General features: G+C 35.9%; 1 protein-coding gene across 3 annotated transcripts in view; it reads right to left on the minus strand.

Annotated features, from left to right (window-relative positions):
• Positions 1–15,919, minus strand: part of SYTL5 (synaptotagmin like 5) — a 266,662-nt gene that overhangs the window by 72,211 nt on the left and 178,532 nt on the right. For all 3 annotated transcript variants that reach the window (XM_062184126.1, XM_062184128.1, XM_062184127.1), the window contains exons 4-6: positions 6,259–6,374; positions 4,382–4,487; positions 2,659–2,793 (exon numbers count right to left, since the gene is read on the minus strand). In XM_062184126.1, coding sequence (XP_062040110.1) covers positions 2,659–2,793; positions 4,382–4,487; positions 6,259–6,374 — 357 coding nt within the window. The remainder of the gene's footprint in view (positions 1–2,658; positions 2,794–4,381; positions 4,488–6,258; positions 6,375–15,919) is intronic.

Here is a 15,919-nt window from a genome sequence, read left to right on the forward strand (position 1 = left end):
ATATCCACGTAACTATTTGGTGAAACACATCTATATGAATCTATAGCTTTATGAGATTTATAAATTTATAAGCTATAATTTATAGCTTATAGAGATAAGACACAAGAAGCAAATTTAGTCATATTCTAGAATAAGGTTACAAACATCATGATACTGGAAAACATGACCTTTATTCTGGATGAGGAACTATAATGTGAACAACTTAAAGTGCTATGATCTAATTATGTTTGTTAGGTTTGGAGCATATTTTTCTAAAATACTCTCTTGCCTCATTTTATAGATAGTGTCCCTCTTCAATCCTAGCCTTAAGTGTAAACCAAGATGGCTCATCCATAGAGTCTCAAGAAGGCTGGGCCAAAACAGCAATACTAAGGTAGCTGGATACCATTTCTAAATGTTTTTCACTATTATCTCAGCATCAGGAGTCCAATGATCAAAAATCAAAATGAAAGGGCCGGGGCTGTGGCACAGCGGGTTAAAGCCCCGACCTGAAGCACCGGCATCCCATATGGGTGCCAGTTCTAGTTTCAGCTTCTCCTTTTCTGATCCAGCTCTCTGCTATGACCTGGGAGAGCAGTGGAAGATAGCTCAAGTCCTTGGGCTCCTGTATCCACATGGGAGACCTGGAAGAGGCTCCTGACTCCTGAATTTGGATCACCTCAGCTCTGGCCACGGCCATATGGAGAGTGAACCAGCGAATGGAAAACCTCTTTCTCTACCTCTATAATTCTTTCAAATAAATAAAAAAAAAATCTTAAAAAATCAAAATGAGACTTTTTTAAATAAAGTTTTTGTGGGACACTATGTGGACTTACCCCATGGAAGCGGAGTGAAGCTATTTCAAGGATGAAAGAAACCATGGCTTACATTTTTTAATCATAAAGGCAATATATTTGCATTCTTGAAAAATTGGAAAATAATAGGTATGGTGATGGTCCTTTGATAGTGCTTGATAAATGATTAATTTTCTGTTTCTAATATTTATTTCTGTGCAGTTTTAAACAAATTTAAATAGTAGGAATGCTATAAGGAAAAAACTAACAGGTCTGGAGAATCACTCTGAAGGAAAAAAACAAAACTTTAGTAGTCAAAAGAGTGTCCACCCCTTGAAATGTTCTGGTCAATATTCTAAAGTGGATTTCTGGGACTGGGGCTGTGGTGTAGTGGGTAAAGCCACCACCTACAGTGCTGGCATCCCATATGGGCACCAATTCGAGTCCTGGTTGCTCCACTTCTGATCCAGCTCTTATGGCTTGGGAAAGCAATGGAAGATGGCCCAAGTGCTTGGGTCCCTGCATCCAAATGGAAGACCTGGAAGAAGCTCCTGGCTCCTGGCTTTGGATCAGTGTAGCTTCTGCCCTTGTGGTGATTTGGGGAATGAACCAGTGGAGGGAAGGTCTTTCATTCTCTCTGTCTCTGCCTTTCTGTAACTCTGCCTTTCAAATCAACAAATAAATCTTTTAGAAAACAAAGTGGACTGCAGGTCAGAATTCTTCTTGCAGAACCTAAGGAGTAAGGCCTGACAGTTTTACTACCTAGAAAAATTACAGAATTACTGCAGCAACAAGCAAACAAAGGGGAATTAACATTTGGACAACCTAGTGAAACATGAGAGTAGATCCATTTTCACAACTCTAGCTTTGATAATATATAAATATGAAAATAATTATATACTGAATCGATCTTCTGTATATAAAGATAATTGGAAATGAAAAAAAACCTGGTGTTAAATTGGAAATGGCATAGAAAATTAATTAATTTTTAAAAAAATATTATGTAGGATCTCTGTCTTTAATGTGCTGTACACTCTTATTTAATGCTATAACTAGTACTCCAACAGTATTTTTTTTTCACTTTGTGTTGCTATATGGGGGCAAACTGTTGAAATCGTTACCTAATATATACTAAACTGATCTTCTGTATATAAAGAGAATTGAAAATGAATCATGATGTGATTGGAAGGGGAGAGGGAGCGGGAAAGGGGAGGGTTGTGGGTGGGAGGGAAGTTTTGGGAGGGGGAAGCCATTGTAACCCATAAGCTGTACTTTGGAAATTTATATTCATTAAATAAAAGTTTAATTAAAAAAAAGAAAATAAACTCTGACTTATGCTCCAATAGGATAAAGAAAATAAAACCTAATATGAAATGCCTATGCTCTTGGCTATCCTTTCCATGCCTTGTTACTTTTCCTGATAAGTGACGGCTCTATGCTTAGAATATTCTCACTTGCCTCACTGAGAACTTAAAGAAAGTGGAATGAATGGAAAATTCTCTGAAGCAATTCAAATGATGAAAGCATTAGTAATTTCTTAAAAGCTGCAAGAAATGAATGTGATACTTAGTGATTTCTTTTTTGAAGCTTAGCCAGAGAAAGATCAAGAAATCAACGAAAGCATTTCCTTGCTCTGTACATCTCCATTTGAACTGCAGCCCTGAGTCCTCAAACATACAGTCTCATCTTTGCAGGTGGCACAGATGATTCAAAGAGCTGTAATTCCAGAATGAAGGCAGCGGTTTCCATTTCAACTGAAAAATACCCTTCTGATTTTTTTATATTATGTGTTAAGAGCTCTCTGGCTGGTGATACTTTAGACACCTGGAAGCCCTGTCTGGGTTATTCTCAGACTATACCATTGCCCAGCTTGAATGTATCTTACCTGTCTGAACTGGAGACTGATTTTAAACTCTGAAAATTTTGGCTGTCTAAGTCCAAGCTGTAGCTCCGTCCACTTTCAGTCTTTGTAGTTATGATTTCTCCTCTGGTTGCTGATCTGAACTTGCTGAGAAGAAATCTAAAAAAAAAATCAAATATTTAAAAGTAACTTAAGAAAGAAAACATTTAAAATACCATTTTCATAATATAATTTCTAGTACTTCCAAAAATAGACTATTCTTCTATATGATAAACTTGGGGCTGGAGCGTTTCCAGTACTTCCGCAGTATAATGTCAAGGGTGATGATGGAGGAGGTTATGACATTCTGTTAATGACATACCACTTGCTGCTAAGCCAGGTCTTTCTCCCTGCTAATCAAAGGATCACCTGCTTTGGGAACTTACCCATGTCACCTGAGAATGAAGAAACAATGTGCAGGACATGTTTGCCAGGATACTGAGAATAGGGAGCCTGAACTCACCATGTGCAGAGAAAAGAGCTAGGATGATCCCTTGGGACAAATGGAGGTAACAACATATTAAGGTGCAGCTCCATGAGGGAAGTGCCTCTGTCTTATTCCCTGCCAGATAGACACTCTAAGCCTGGGATATGCCTGGCACATACTAGAACACAATGAATTCTTATGGTAAGAGTGACAAAATTCATGTGGTGAGAAGTATCTTTATATCCTTCATGACATTTGTCCCTGTGGTGATGAAGCCTGAACAATGGACTGTTTCATATCATATAAAATATAATTACATCCCCATGTCACTAAATCATGTGTAACTTTAGCAAAAATAGCTCTTTAGGAATTGAGATTCAAGTCCTGGTCCAGGACACTGAATGTCAAAAACATGGGTGCTTCCAAATGGACTTTCATAAAATATCTAAGCTACATTCTTTTTGTGAACTAGCCCTGGGAGGGACTAGTTCATTTACTTTACACCTACGGTTTTCTAGAAGAAATAATGAACACCAAAGGTACTGGCACAATCTTAATAGAATCTGCCAAGTTGTCTCTGCTTCAAAGACCTCTGGAAGACTGTCATTGTCAAAGTGTTAGAAACTTCAATCTACTGGAAAATTACATTTTCTGGTGAGAATAACATTTATTATAATGACAGTCTATGCTTCTCTGAGAACCACCTTATGCACGTCCCCACCTCTGCACTTCTACCTAAGGTGTCTTTCTCCTCTGCCTGGAATCACCTTTCTTCCCTTTTGCTATCCTGAACTCCATCTGTCTTTCATCAGGTTCCACTTAGAATTTGATGTCTTTCTAGATGGCAAGGATATAATGTTTTAAGCTCAATTAATAAATCTTTGATTTACTATTTTATATACCAGCACTCAGATTGAAAGGGAGGAGTATTGACATTCTACAACCGAAGGTAACCATCAACTCTTTGTAGGCAAGATTGGCTGTTATATGAAACTTGCTGTTTAGAAGTAATAAGAACCATTTGGTGTAAGACCTGATTTGATAAATGAAAGGAAATACTGTTACATGCTCAGGCCAAAGGGGACCTTTATTTATCCAAGATTATAAATAATTAAAATGCATTTCCTTAGGAGGATGATAAGAAAGTGTTACCTTGGTTGAATCTCTGATCTCCTCTGGGTCTCTGAAATATATCAGACTTGGAAAAACTAAGGAGATTTTATTTCTGAGATGTCTGGAATAAAGGTAAAAAAAAAATCCCTTAAATAGGTAACATCTTACCCCTTTCTCTTGGGTCCATCATGGCTGGCCTTCTGCCCAGCAGGTGAAGCGTCTGACTTTTCTGCATTCTGGTAGGTTTGCTCTTGACTTTGTACTTCTTCAACTCCTTATTTTTAAAAAATCAGAAGATAAATTTATATATACATTTCTAGAAACAAGAGCAAATTTCTATTCAGCATTCATTTTCTTAGAGTAGCACAGGAGAAAGAAGTCTATAATGATTGACAATGGTGTTCTCATCCTAAATTTCCCTGTTAAATCATTATTTCAAATTCGCTGAGTCTTCTAGAGCTAAGAATTAAGATAAGGACTTGTCTGTGAGAAGTTTGCTGTGTAAACTTCCTAGGGATGATTGCAGTAGAGGAATGAATATCTCAGTCTTTTATTGTTGTTTTTAGGCAGGGGAATCTGGATTCCTGGAGAACTCCAAATCCCTAGGGACTGAGTTCTCACACAAGCTTGTACAAAGCATACTCCGATTTCTGAGCACATGAGCCACACTTCCTGGGAAGATGGGCACTTGCCTTGTTACTTGATAGACAGTCTACACTTCGGAAACTACCAAGGATTATGTAGAGGAAGAGGGCATAGCTGACAACTTAACTCTAACTCTACCTCACTCTGTCCCTCTGTACCATCATACCCAACATTAACCAAGTGACACTGGAATCAGTTCCAAGTGTCCCAGCCCTATCTGCTAGACTTAAAAATAAGGGCACGTATCCACTGTCTGAAAAGACAAGATAGTCTAGGAAGAGAGCAAAGATGTCTGTTCTACTTTTACTCTACCAAACTGGAGAAATATATTCCCTAACACAAGCTTTACTCAATATATAACCAACTGAATTATAGTTTGAATGCACCAAAAAGCATTCTCAAGTTGGGGTATTATTTGTATTTGGTGTCAGTGTAACTCTTAATTGACTGAGACTGTTCCATATTTTGGAGATTATTTGGTTTCTTTGATTCCTGCCCACTAAATGCCATTGACTTAACTAGTCATTGTGACAACCAGAAATGCCCCCTTGCATTTCCAAATGCTTCCTTGTGAGGGCTGCACAAATCATTGCACAATATCAACCCTAGGTTGGGAACCCCTAGATTTTAAAAAGTACCATTAAAAAATCTGAAATGAAACATTAAAAAATCAAGGATTTTTTTTCACAATGCAAATCATTTTCCCTTAAATATTTAACATTTCTTTGTGATAAAACATCAAATATCTTCCTAGATTTTGTAATAGAAATATACAAGGCACTATCATTGTCTATATTCTGCTTACTGTACAATAGAACCCTAGATATTCTTACTCCTATTTAACTACAACTTAGCACTTGCTTATCAATCTTTCCTTATACCCATCCCTTTCTCCCTTGTACTCTCCCAAGACTCTGTTAACTACCATTCTACTCCCTACTTCTACAAGATGGAAATCACTTAATTCATCTGTTTTATGGTATATTCTTAAGTGTTTAAGAAAATACTGGAAGTGTATTCAGGAAAAGAACTGTAATGAAGATAAATGGCTCCTTTGAACATCTTTGTATGTCAGATATATAGAAAATCATCATGAGTTTTATTTTTTGCTGACCTCCTCTTCCCTTCTTGTGAATTTCACATTTTACAGTAGATAGGAGAATTAAGCTTTGGTGTTCTATTGTCCAACAAAGTGACTACAGTTAATAATAATGTATTCTATATTTCAAAATAGTTAAGGATTTTAAATCTTACTACAAAGAAGTGAAGATTTAATACTAACATGTTGTGAAATGTAAACCGTGTTCCCAGAAATGTTCATTTGTTATACAACAGGAAAGTTATTTACCCCACTGAAACAAAAATTGAAAGTCTACAAATCAATTAATTGTTTTTATTACCTGGACTTCTTCTTAAAATGGACTGCCGGACAACATCAGTGCCTAGAACATTGACTTGCTTGAAACGCTTTGCCTTTTCTTCAAAAAACCATTCACCAGTTATAATTCTTAGCTGCCTGCTCAAGAGAAAGGTGGAGAAAATTAAAATTCAATCATTTGGCTGCATAATAAATTTTAGAAAATCACTAATTAAATAAAATAGTGGCTTATTTATAGAATTCATCTCAATATCCGAAGTATTTTATTGTGATAATAATGACCACTATTAATCAAGTATACTATTTACTATCTGGTAAAATCTTGGTACTTGTTCTTCATATTTCATGTATTTTTACCTATGTTAACAACCATTGTAAGCATTATTATTCCCATTTTACAGATGAAGAAACTGAAATTAAGAGCAATAAAATGATTTGCTTTACATCACATAGCTGGTAAGTAGTAGAGCCAGGATCCCACCCCAAGCATTCTGGCTTAAGGCTCAAATTCTTAACCACTGCATTAATATGATCTTCAATGCGAACAGTGGGAAACCAGTGAAGGTTGTAAATGATATAGGACCCAAGATCAGACTCTGTTTCAAAAGATTATTTGATGTAACATGACACAGGGCCAGAGTAGAGAGAGAATGGGACTAAGAGACAGCTTGGTCATTGCAATAGTCCAGGAAAGAGATGACAGGACTCATGCTAAGGAAATGGTGAGATTAATAGAGCAGAGGAAACAAATTCAAACTGCAGGTGATACAAGTGCCTGCTGGATTTTCAAATTTAATGCTAAAGGTGGGAAAGGAGGATCCTTGAATAGTCACACGCATCTTTTAAGCCTCATCTGCAATGGCTATATGAAAACACACCTATATTCTGGCCTGAAATGCCCATTACCCTCATCATTGTCCTTTTCCTATGGCATATGGTATTTTCTATTTTATTTTAGAGTTACCTCTGTTCTCATATCTACTGGACTATAAATTCCCTGAGAGCGGATCTCTGATTCAAGTTTTTCCCCAGTACCTAGAAGACAGCCTTTCACATGATTTTGTTTTCAATATTTTTAAATTAATGACTTTAACATCACTTTAACAAATCATCCTTCTTTCTATATGTTCACAGCTCTCATTCTATCAGTGACATGAGGACAAGAGCATTGGCTGTGTTGGTCACCATTTCTAGGAGCAGCACTTGGTACTGTGCTCAGCAAATATTTGTGGAATGAAGTAGGATACCTGGAATTCAACTAATAGCAACCGTGCTGCTAGAAAGTCCCTTTTCAGGTTTCTAACAAAGATTTTTTAACAAAGATTTTATTTATTTATTTGAGAGGCAGAGTTACAGACAGAGAGAAGGAGTTCAGCTGATCCAAAGCCAGGAATCAGGAGCTTCTCCTGGGTCTCTCACATGAGTGCAGTGACCCAAACACTTGGGCTATTTTCCACTGCTTTCCCAGACCATAAGCAGAGAGCTGGATGGGAAGAGCAGCAACCGGGACATGAACCAGTGCTCATATGGGATGCTGGCACCACAGGTGGAGGCTTAGCCCACTACACCATAGCACTGGCCCCCTTAACAAAGATTTTAACAACTGTAGAAGTCACTCAGGAGTCTAAATATATTACTAATTAAAAGTGAAAAAAAAGCTAATTAGCTGAGAACTACTGTCCTAGCATCTCTATAAGGCATGTCCTAAGAATGGTAAATAACCCTGTATGGCTAGGATGAAGGATTCATGGAAGATTGCAGGGAAAGATGAAGTTGAAAGGTAGGGCTGGGATCATGCAAAGGAAACCTTTGAATGCCATGTTAACGATCTGGAATGTCATTCTGAATGCAGTGGAGGAACTCCAGCAGTATTCTCCAGTTCAGAATGGATAATAAAATCTTTGGAGAAATATATGGAGAAGGGAGAAAACAGAAGTAGGCGAACCAATTAATAAGTTATTTAAATAGGATAGGAAATGATGAAGATGTAAATCATAGTGTCATGGAGGTGAAGATGAGAACCAGTAAGAATTGATGAGAAGTCTGATAAGGTGACCCAGGAAAAGTAACTGAAAGTCAAATAGTGGTTTCTAGGCCTAGAGTAAGAAATCCATGACATTCAGCAACTGTTTGGACTTGGAAATCAATAACTGTATTGCATGTATAACAATCCCTTCAGAAAAATGTATAAACCTCATTTCCCACAGCAATTGCCCTAAAATCCTACTTCAAATTTTGAGAGGCATAGGCAAGTTATATATGAAACAGTGCCATGTACAACTCAGATTTGCTCCGAGGTGGTTAGATCATCTATTGGGAAGCATGAACTTTGCTAAATTAGGTCAATAATCATATAAAATATGCTTATGTAACATATCAAATATAAGAAGATCTAACTTACCACAATCGAACGTTTGAAAGGGCTTAATGATTTCTGGATAAATCACAAGTGATTTAGACTTATATATATCACTACTTAAGTCAGAAATCCAGGTGGTAATTGCAGTATTCTAAATTCTAAAGATGTCGCCTCAAGATGACTGTCCCTTGGCTATTCAACCAAACACTACTGATGTGACGAATCTGCAGATGGAATTAGACTATTAATCAGCTAACTTTAAAATCATGAGATTATTCTGGATTATTAATGTGGCTCCAAAGTAACCATAAGAGTCCTTAAAAACAGAGGAGGAAGAAGAGGAAGTCAGAGGAGATGCTGCAGAATAGGAAGTCAGATTGCAAACATGAGAAAGATATGATGCACTAAGAAGGCTCTAAGATGCAGGGATCCACAGTCAAGGATTGGAGAAGCCTCCAGGAGTTAAGGGTGACTATCAGATAAGTGACAACAAGGAAACAGAGACCTCATTCCTACAGTCAGAAGGAACTGGGTTCTTTCCAAAAGAATGAGCTTGGAAGAAGACTCTTTCCAGAGCCGTTTCATAAGAGCTTTACCAGTCAACATTTTGATTCCAGTAACTTGTGAAACCTGAGCAATGAAACAAGTCAAGCAAAACCAGACTTCCATGCCAGTGAACTGAAAAACAGTAAGTTTGTATTATTTTAAGCTAAATTGTGGTAATTTATTATCGTGGCAATAGAAAACAACTATGACAAATGTAGAAATTTGTTCTGATATACAAACTAGGATATAACTCACACAGGTTGTAAGAAGATAAATAAAGAAAACTTAGATGCATAATAGGGCCAAGGTAGGCACACTGTGTTCTGTGGGCCAGATTTACTTCCTATTTGTTTTGTGGCTCAAAAGCTAGGAATGGTTTTTACATTTTTTTTAATGTTTTCTTTCTTTTTTTTTAAAAAACTTTTATTCAATGAATATAAATTTCCAAAGTACAGCTTATGGATTAAAATGGCTCCCCCCCCATAACTTCCTTCCCACCCGCAACGATGAAATCTTTACTTAGTATATACTGAATCGATCTTTGGTATATAAAGATAATTGAAAATGAAAAAAAAAACTTGGTTTTAAATTGGACATTGCATAGAAAATTAATCAATTTTTAAAAAATATCATGTAGGAGCTCTGTCCTTAATGTGCTGTACATTGTGATTTAATGCTATAACTAGTACTTCAACAGTATTTTTCACTTTGTGTTGCTATGTGGGTGCAAACTGTTGAAATCTTTACTTAATATATACTAAACTGATCTTCTGTATATAAAGGGTTGCGGGTTTTTACATTTTTAAATGTTTAAAAATCAAAAGTACTTTCTTGATATATGAAAGTTTAATGACATTCTAAATTCAGTGTTCATAAATAAAGTTTCTTTGGACAACAGCCATGCTCAATTGTTTATTTACTATCTGGCTGTTTTTTGTGCTATAACTGCTAGTTGCAGCAGTAGATAACATGGCCCACAAAGCCTAAAATATAGACTCGCCAGTGTTTTATTAAAAGAAAAGTTTGTCAAACTCTGCAAAGGCAAACAACTTACACAAAAATAAACAATGGCAAAGGGAATAATAGAGTTTAGTGTTCAAAAAACAACCAATAAAGGCATGCTACGGTCTTAGTTGTTCTTTGTGTGTTCTTGAGAGATGGGATAGTGTAGATAGCATACTGACAGAGTTTCATATAAGACAGGGGAAGGGGGACACATAGAGTCTACATGCCCCAGGAAGTGGGCATATCAACTCTATCACATACATCTAGATGTCCACACCTAACATAGATAAGATTTTCCCAGAATTGTTAGTCATTACGTCTTGCTATCCTTTCAAGAATAGTAATTGTAAACCTTGTATTTGTTCAATTCCAATATGCCCCTGAGTCATTTGGTATTTCAGAATTCTGAAACATCACAACAGTATCTTGGGATTGTGCATTTGTCATCTTTTTAGGTGACAGACAGAAGGCTTGATAGAAGAATAGGAAACTAATACTTAGTGAGTATACTCTGGGCACCAAATAATGTGGTTGACACTTTATACATGATATTTCTAATTGCTATAAGCCACAAACTAGCTATTATTTTCCTTAATGTATGAACATGGAAACTATAGCTTATGTGAATTAAATAAAGTTCTCAAAGATATAAAGGTACTATGACAGAGGATTTCTACTCAATGTCCATGTCCATTTTTAATTTATATAAAGTGAACATATTTCATCCATTTCATACATATAGATTTAGGAGCACAGTGATTCATGTTCTTTAAATCTGGCAACATTGTCAGGAAACAACTCATACACATCAGTTACAAAAAGACTTTGAGAAATAGTAATACCTATAGAAACCAAGGAATAGAGCATATGATTGTAGTGTGTGTGTATGTGTGCACACAATGGTGGGTAAAGTGGTAGGAATAAAGGAAGGATGAAAGAGGAAAGAAAATAAGCATGATACCCACTATAAAATTTATATCTTCCTCTGCCACATAAGCCTATCATTTGAAAAACATAAGGCTTGGTATAGATCCTGTGTTTCCTATTATATACTCTGAAGAAAGAGATTGACTGAAATTATAGTGGGTTATACTCACTATTTGTAAATAATGATTTTAAGAATTGAAATGTGTATTAAGAATTTGGTAGGTCTGGATTTTCTGGGATATCAAACCTTCACTTACAGGCTTATATCAATGTAAAGTCAAGTTAAATTTCCTTTAGATTTGTAGAGAGAAAATTAAGTAATCTTATGTTAAAAATGAATTGTTACCAAAAGATTCATTTTGTTCCTTTATCTTCTATTAACTATTGGAAATATCTAAAATATAACATGCTTATTAAATATTCTGAGATGAGACTCTAATTTCCTTCCATTATTTATAAGGAAATTAGCTAAAATTATATAAAATTTATTCATCACATGGAAAGTACTTATTGCATTCCATCTATCTCAGGCTCTGTGCTACAGCTAGGAATACAGTGGCAAAGAAAACAAAGATCTTGGCCATATGGAGATGTTGGTCTAGATTTATTTCCTTCTTCCTTCTCAAGCAGGAAAAAAAAAATAAAAGAAACCCTTAGATACATTATGGTGAAGTTATAGGACATTATAGACAAAGAGGACATATTAACACTCATTAAGGAGGACATAGGAAAATAGATTAACTACAAAGGAACGATGATTAGAGTGACAGTTGAATTTTAGCAATAATGTAATACAGATGCTAATGAAATATCTTCAAAGTTCTGGAGAAAGGAATTATCATCCAGACTTGCATATTCAGAGAAACCACTGTTCAGGGATGACTATGAAATAAAGTAATTTTTAGCAAAATGAAAACTGAGATAATTTATCATCAATAGATTTTCACTAAAGCAAATTTTAAACATTATATTTCAAGATGAGGTAAAACAGATCTGAGATATGAAAAGTAACAGTGAAGAATGAAAATGATAAAATGTAATAAATCTAAGCAAACATTAGCATATGAACAAAATTATATCTAAATTATTGGATTAAACACGAATATATATCTAGCGGCAAGCATTGTGGTGTAGAGGGTAAAGCCACTGCCTGTGACACCATCTTGGATGGTCCAAGCACCTGACTTTTCTGTGAGCTCTGCCACCCTGCTTTCATAGCCTGGATCCTCCTTAGTTCCTACAGGAAGGAAGCATAAAATAATAACTTTAAAAAAAATTTAGCAAAGATTCCTGTCACTGGGAACAGGAATCCTCAACCCTATTTCAGGTCATGAAATCCTACCTAGAATCAACTGACTAGGTACATAGATTAACTGTGTCCAGAAAGACAGTCATCAGTAATCAGTACTGCGCTTTACCTCTTCAGGCTTGTGGGAATCTTAGGGTATAAGCTGCCATAATTTTAAAGAAGAAAATCCACAGGGACTGGCATTGTAGAATAATGAGTAAGGCTGCCACCTGTAGTTCTGGCATCCCATATGGTGCCGGTTCGAGTCCCAGCTGCTCCACTTCCAATCCAGCTCTCTGCTATGGCCTGGGAAAACAGTGAAAGATGGCCCAAGTCCTTGGGCCCCTGCACCTGCATGGGAGACCTGGAGGAAGCTCCTGGCTCCTGGCTTTGGCCTGGCACAGCTGGCTGTTGTGACCATTGGGGAGTGAACCAGCAGGTAGATGATCCTTCTGTATCTCCCTCTCTCTGTGTAACTCTGCCTTTCAAATAAATAAACATTTTTAAAAAAGAATATAGGTATAAAACACAGGGAAAAATTACATACCAGCCAGGAAGAAGATGTATGAAATTTAAGAATACCAAGTTTCTTTTATTGATTGGAAGAAGGTGTAAAACTATTGATGTACAAAGTTAAATGTAATATAATTTCTAGGTAAAACTACTGAAAATGAAAAAAGCATATAACACCTATACCAGTAGAAAAGATAAAATGGAATGAGAAAAATCTACACTAATCTGTAGATAATATAAATAGATAACATAAATATTGCAATAGTCACAATGAATATAGTTAGGCTAAGCAATAATGTAAGAAAAATATATTAAAAATTAAAAAATTATAAATAGTATATATTTATATTAGGTATATGTCTATATAGCAAATAATTAATGCATATAGCATGCATGTATAATAAATATTTACACAGAACATATATTTTTAAATAGTATATATACTATATGCAAGAGACTCACCTTAAGCACACGGATACAGAAAACTTGAAAGTTAAATGATATATATTATGCAATTATCAACCCAAAAATGGATGATGTATTAACAACAGACCAAACAGAGTTTAAGGTAAAAGCTTTGTAGAGATGAGAGGGTATTAAAAATACTTCCAAATTAATAAAGAAAAGATGAACTGACTAGTAGAAAATAGGCATACACAGAAAAGGAGTCACAAAAGCCATACACCTTTGAAAAGATGCGCAACATTATTAGTAATCAGAAAAATGCAGATTAAAATAATAGGAAGCCATTCCTTTACATATACTGGCTTGAAAGCAATAAAAATTCTCAACATATCAAGTGTTGGTCAGATTAGGAAGTAATAGGAAACCCTTCTACAATGTTGGTGGAATTTAAATCAGTACAGTCACTATGTAAAGCCGTTTAACATTGTCTTGTAAAACTGAGAATGCTCATACAACTTGCCCTACAATTCCATTCCCAATTGCATACCCTGCAGTAATCTTTTCAAATATTTTAAAGAGAGATCACAGTAAGAAACAAACTTTATATCACAATGCACAGAATAAATACACATTAGTATTATAAGTATTATATATAAGTATATATTAGCATATAAAAGTATTTGTACACATACATGTATACATATACTAACATTTGCTATTCCATTTTATTTTCAGAAGTGCTGATTACAACTCACCAATAAATCATGACCCACAGATTTAAAAATACCACTGTAGGGTGTACGTATTAAAAAAAATCCTAACCTAGGGACTGGTGTTGAGGCACAGTGGGTTAAACTGCCACCTGAGATGCCTACAGACATATGTGTGCCAGTTGGTGTTCCAGATGTTCTACTCCTGATCCAGTTCCCTGTTAACAGCCTGGGAACAGCAGCAGAAAATGACCCTAGTGTTTGGGCTCCTGCCACCCATGTGGGAAACCCAGACTAAGCTCCCTGGGGTTAGCTTCAGACTGGCCCACCCCAAGCCTTTGGGGCAATTTGGAGAGTGAAACAGCAGATGGAAGATCTCTCTCTCTGTCTCTCCTTTCTCTCTAACTATTTCAAATATATCAATAAATCCTTAAAAAAATCATAACCTAGGCAAAAGCTCTTCTACATATCAGGCCATATGTACAAAAATAGCATAGAATAATTTTGAGTAACATAAACTGAAACAATCTGAACATCTATCAGTGAGAAAGTAGATACATTAAAGGAATATGGTAACAACAGTGAAGATAATGTGATGCTGTGCACATAAACATGGACAAATCTCACCAAAAAGTTGAGCTAATAAAGTGATGAAAGGGTGTATACAGTATGAGTTTCACTTGGATGGCATCCAAAAATATAAAACTAGAAAAATAATACTTAAGGACACATCCAAATGCAGTAACACTCTAAAGTAAAGCAAGGGAATAAAAAATGCAAAACGAGAATGTTTTAGTTCTTAAACTGAGTGAAGGATATACAGGATTCTTTAAACCTTATGTATGTATTATAGAATATCTTTGATATATATGACAATTTCCTTTTTAAAAGATTTCTATTTATTTATTTGAGAGGCAGAATTACAGAGAGACACAGAGAAAGGTCTCTATCCACTGGTTCATTTCCCAAATGGCTGAAATGGCCAGAGCTGGGCTGATCCGAAGCCAGGAGCTTCCTCTGGGTCTCCCTCGTGGGTGCAGGGGCCCAAACACTTGGGCCATCCTCCATTGCTTTCTAAGGCCATAAGCCAAGAGCTGGATTGGAAGAGGAGCAGCCAGAACATGAACCAGCACCCACAGGGAATGCTGGAACTGCACATGGAATCTTAGCCTACAATCCACATTGCCAGCCCCAACATTTTCACATTTAAAAAATTCTCTTCAGTTTATATAGGCATTACAGCACCACACCACAATGAATGAAATATTAAAAGTATGGGGGATCTTGCATATAATTGATAAATGATACTAAATATTATGTCAAGGCACTGAAAACACATTCTTACCATTCCAAATATCTCTGGGTCAATGAAAGATTACCCTAATGTGAACCTTTCCTTCATAGCTGGATGACAGAAATCTGCTAAGCTAGGGGTGATTTTGAAATGACTACATAGCAACTGTCAATAATTTTCAGGTCAGTGATCACCAGGAACCTACCCATGGTTGAACCAATTGAGATTTTTGCTCATTGCTATGAAGGAAAACACAGGGCATGAAGAATCATGTAGAATCCCATTAAGAGGATATTTGAAAGGATTTACTAAAATATTAGCTTGTTATGTAATCTGGAGTAGCGTTCAAGAGAGGAAGGATTTTTTTCAGGATTAAGTGATGGTTGTGAGTACAATTCTGTCATTGGTAACTTCATAAATTTTATCTTGAAGGAGGGCAAACTAGGGCAAGGTTAAAGTAATAATTGGTAAGGAAGCAAAAGGTTATTCACATTAGCTCAGAAAAGGCTATTTGGCATCTTATGTCTTGATTAGTCACTTTGTTTTTGTTTATGCTTAGAAAATTTTATAAAGTATTCTTGTTTCATTCCACTTTATCATGGTTATAGAATAATCTTGTGGAATGCTGGTGCTCTG

Source organism: Lepus europaeus, chromosome X, assembly GCF_033115175.1.
Source record: "Lepus europaeus isolate LE1 chromosome X, mLepTim1.pri, whole genome shotgun sequence".
In the NCBI taxonomy this organism is placed as follows: Eukaryota; Metazoa; Chordata; class Mammalia; order Lagomorpha; family Leporidae; genus Lepus; species Lepus europaeus.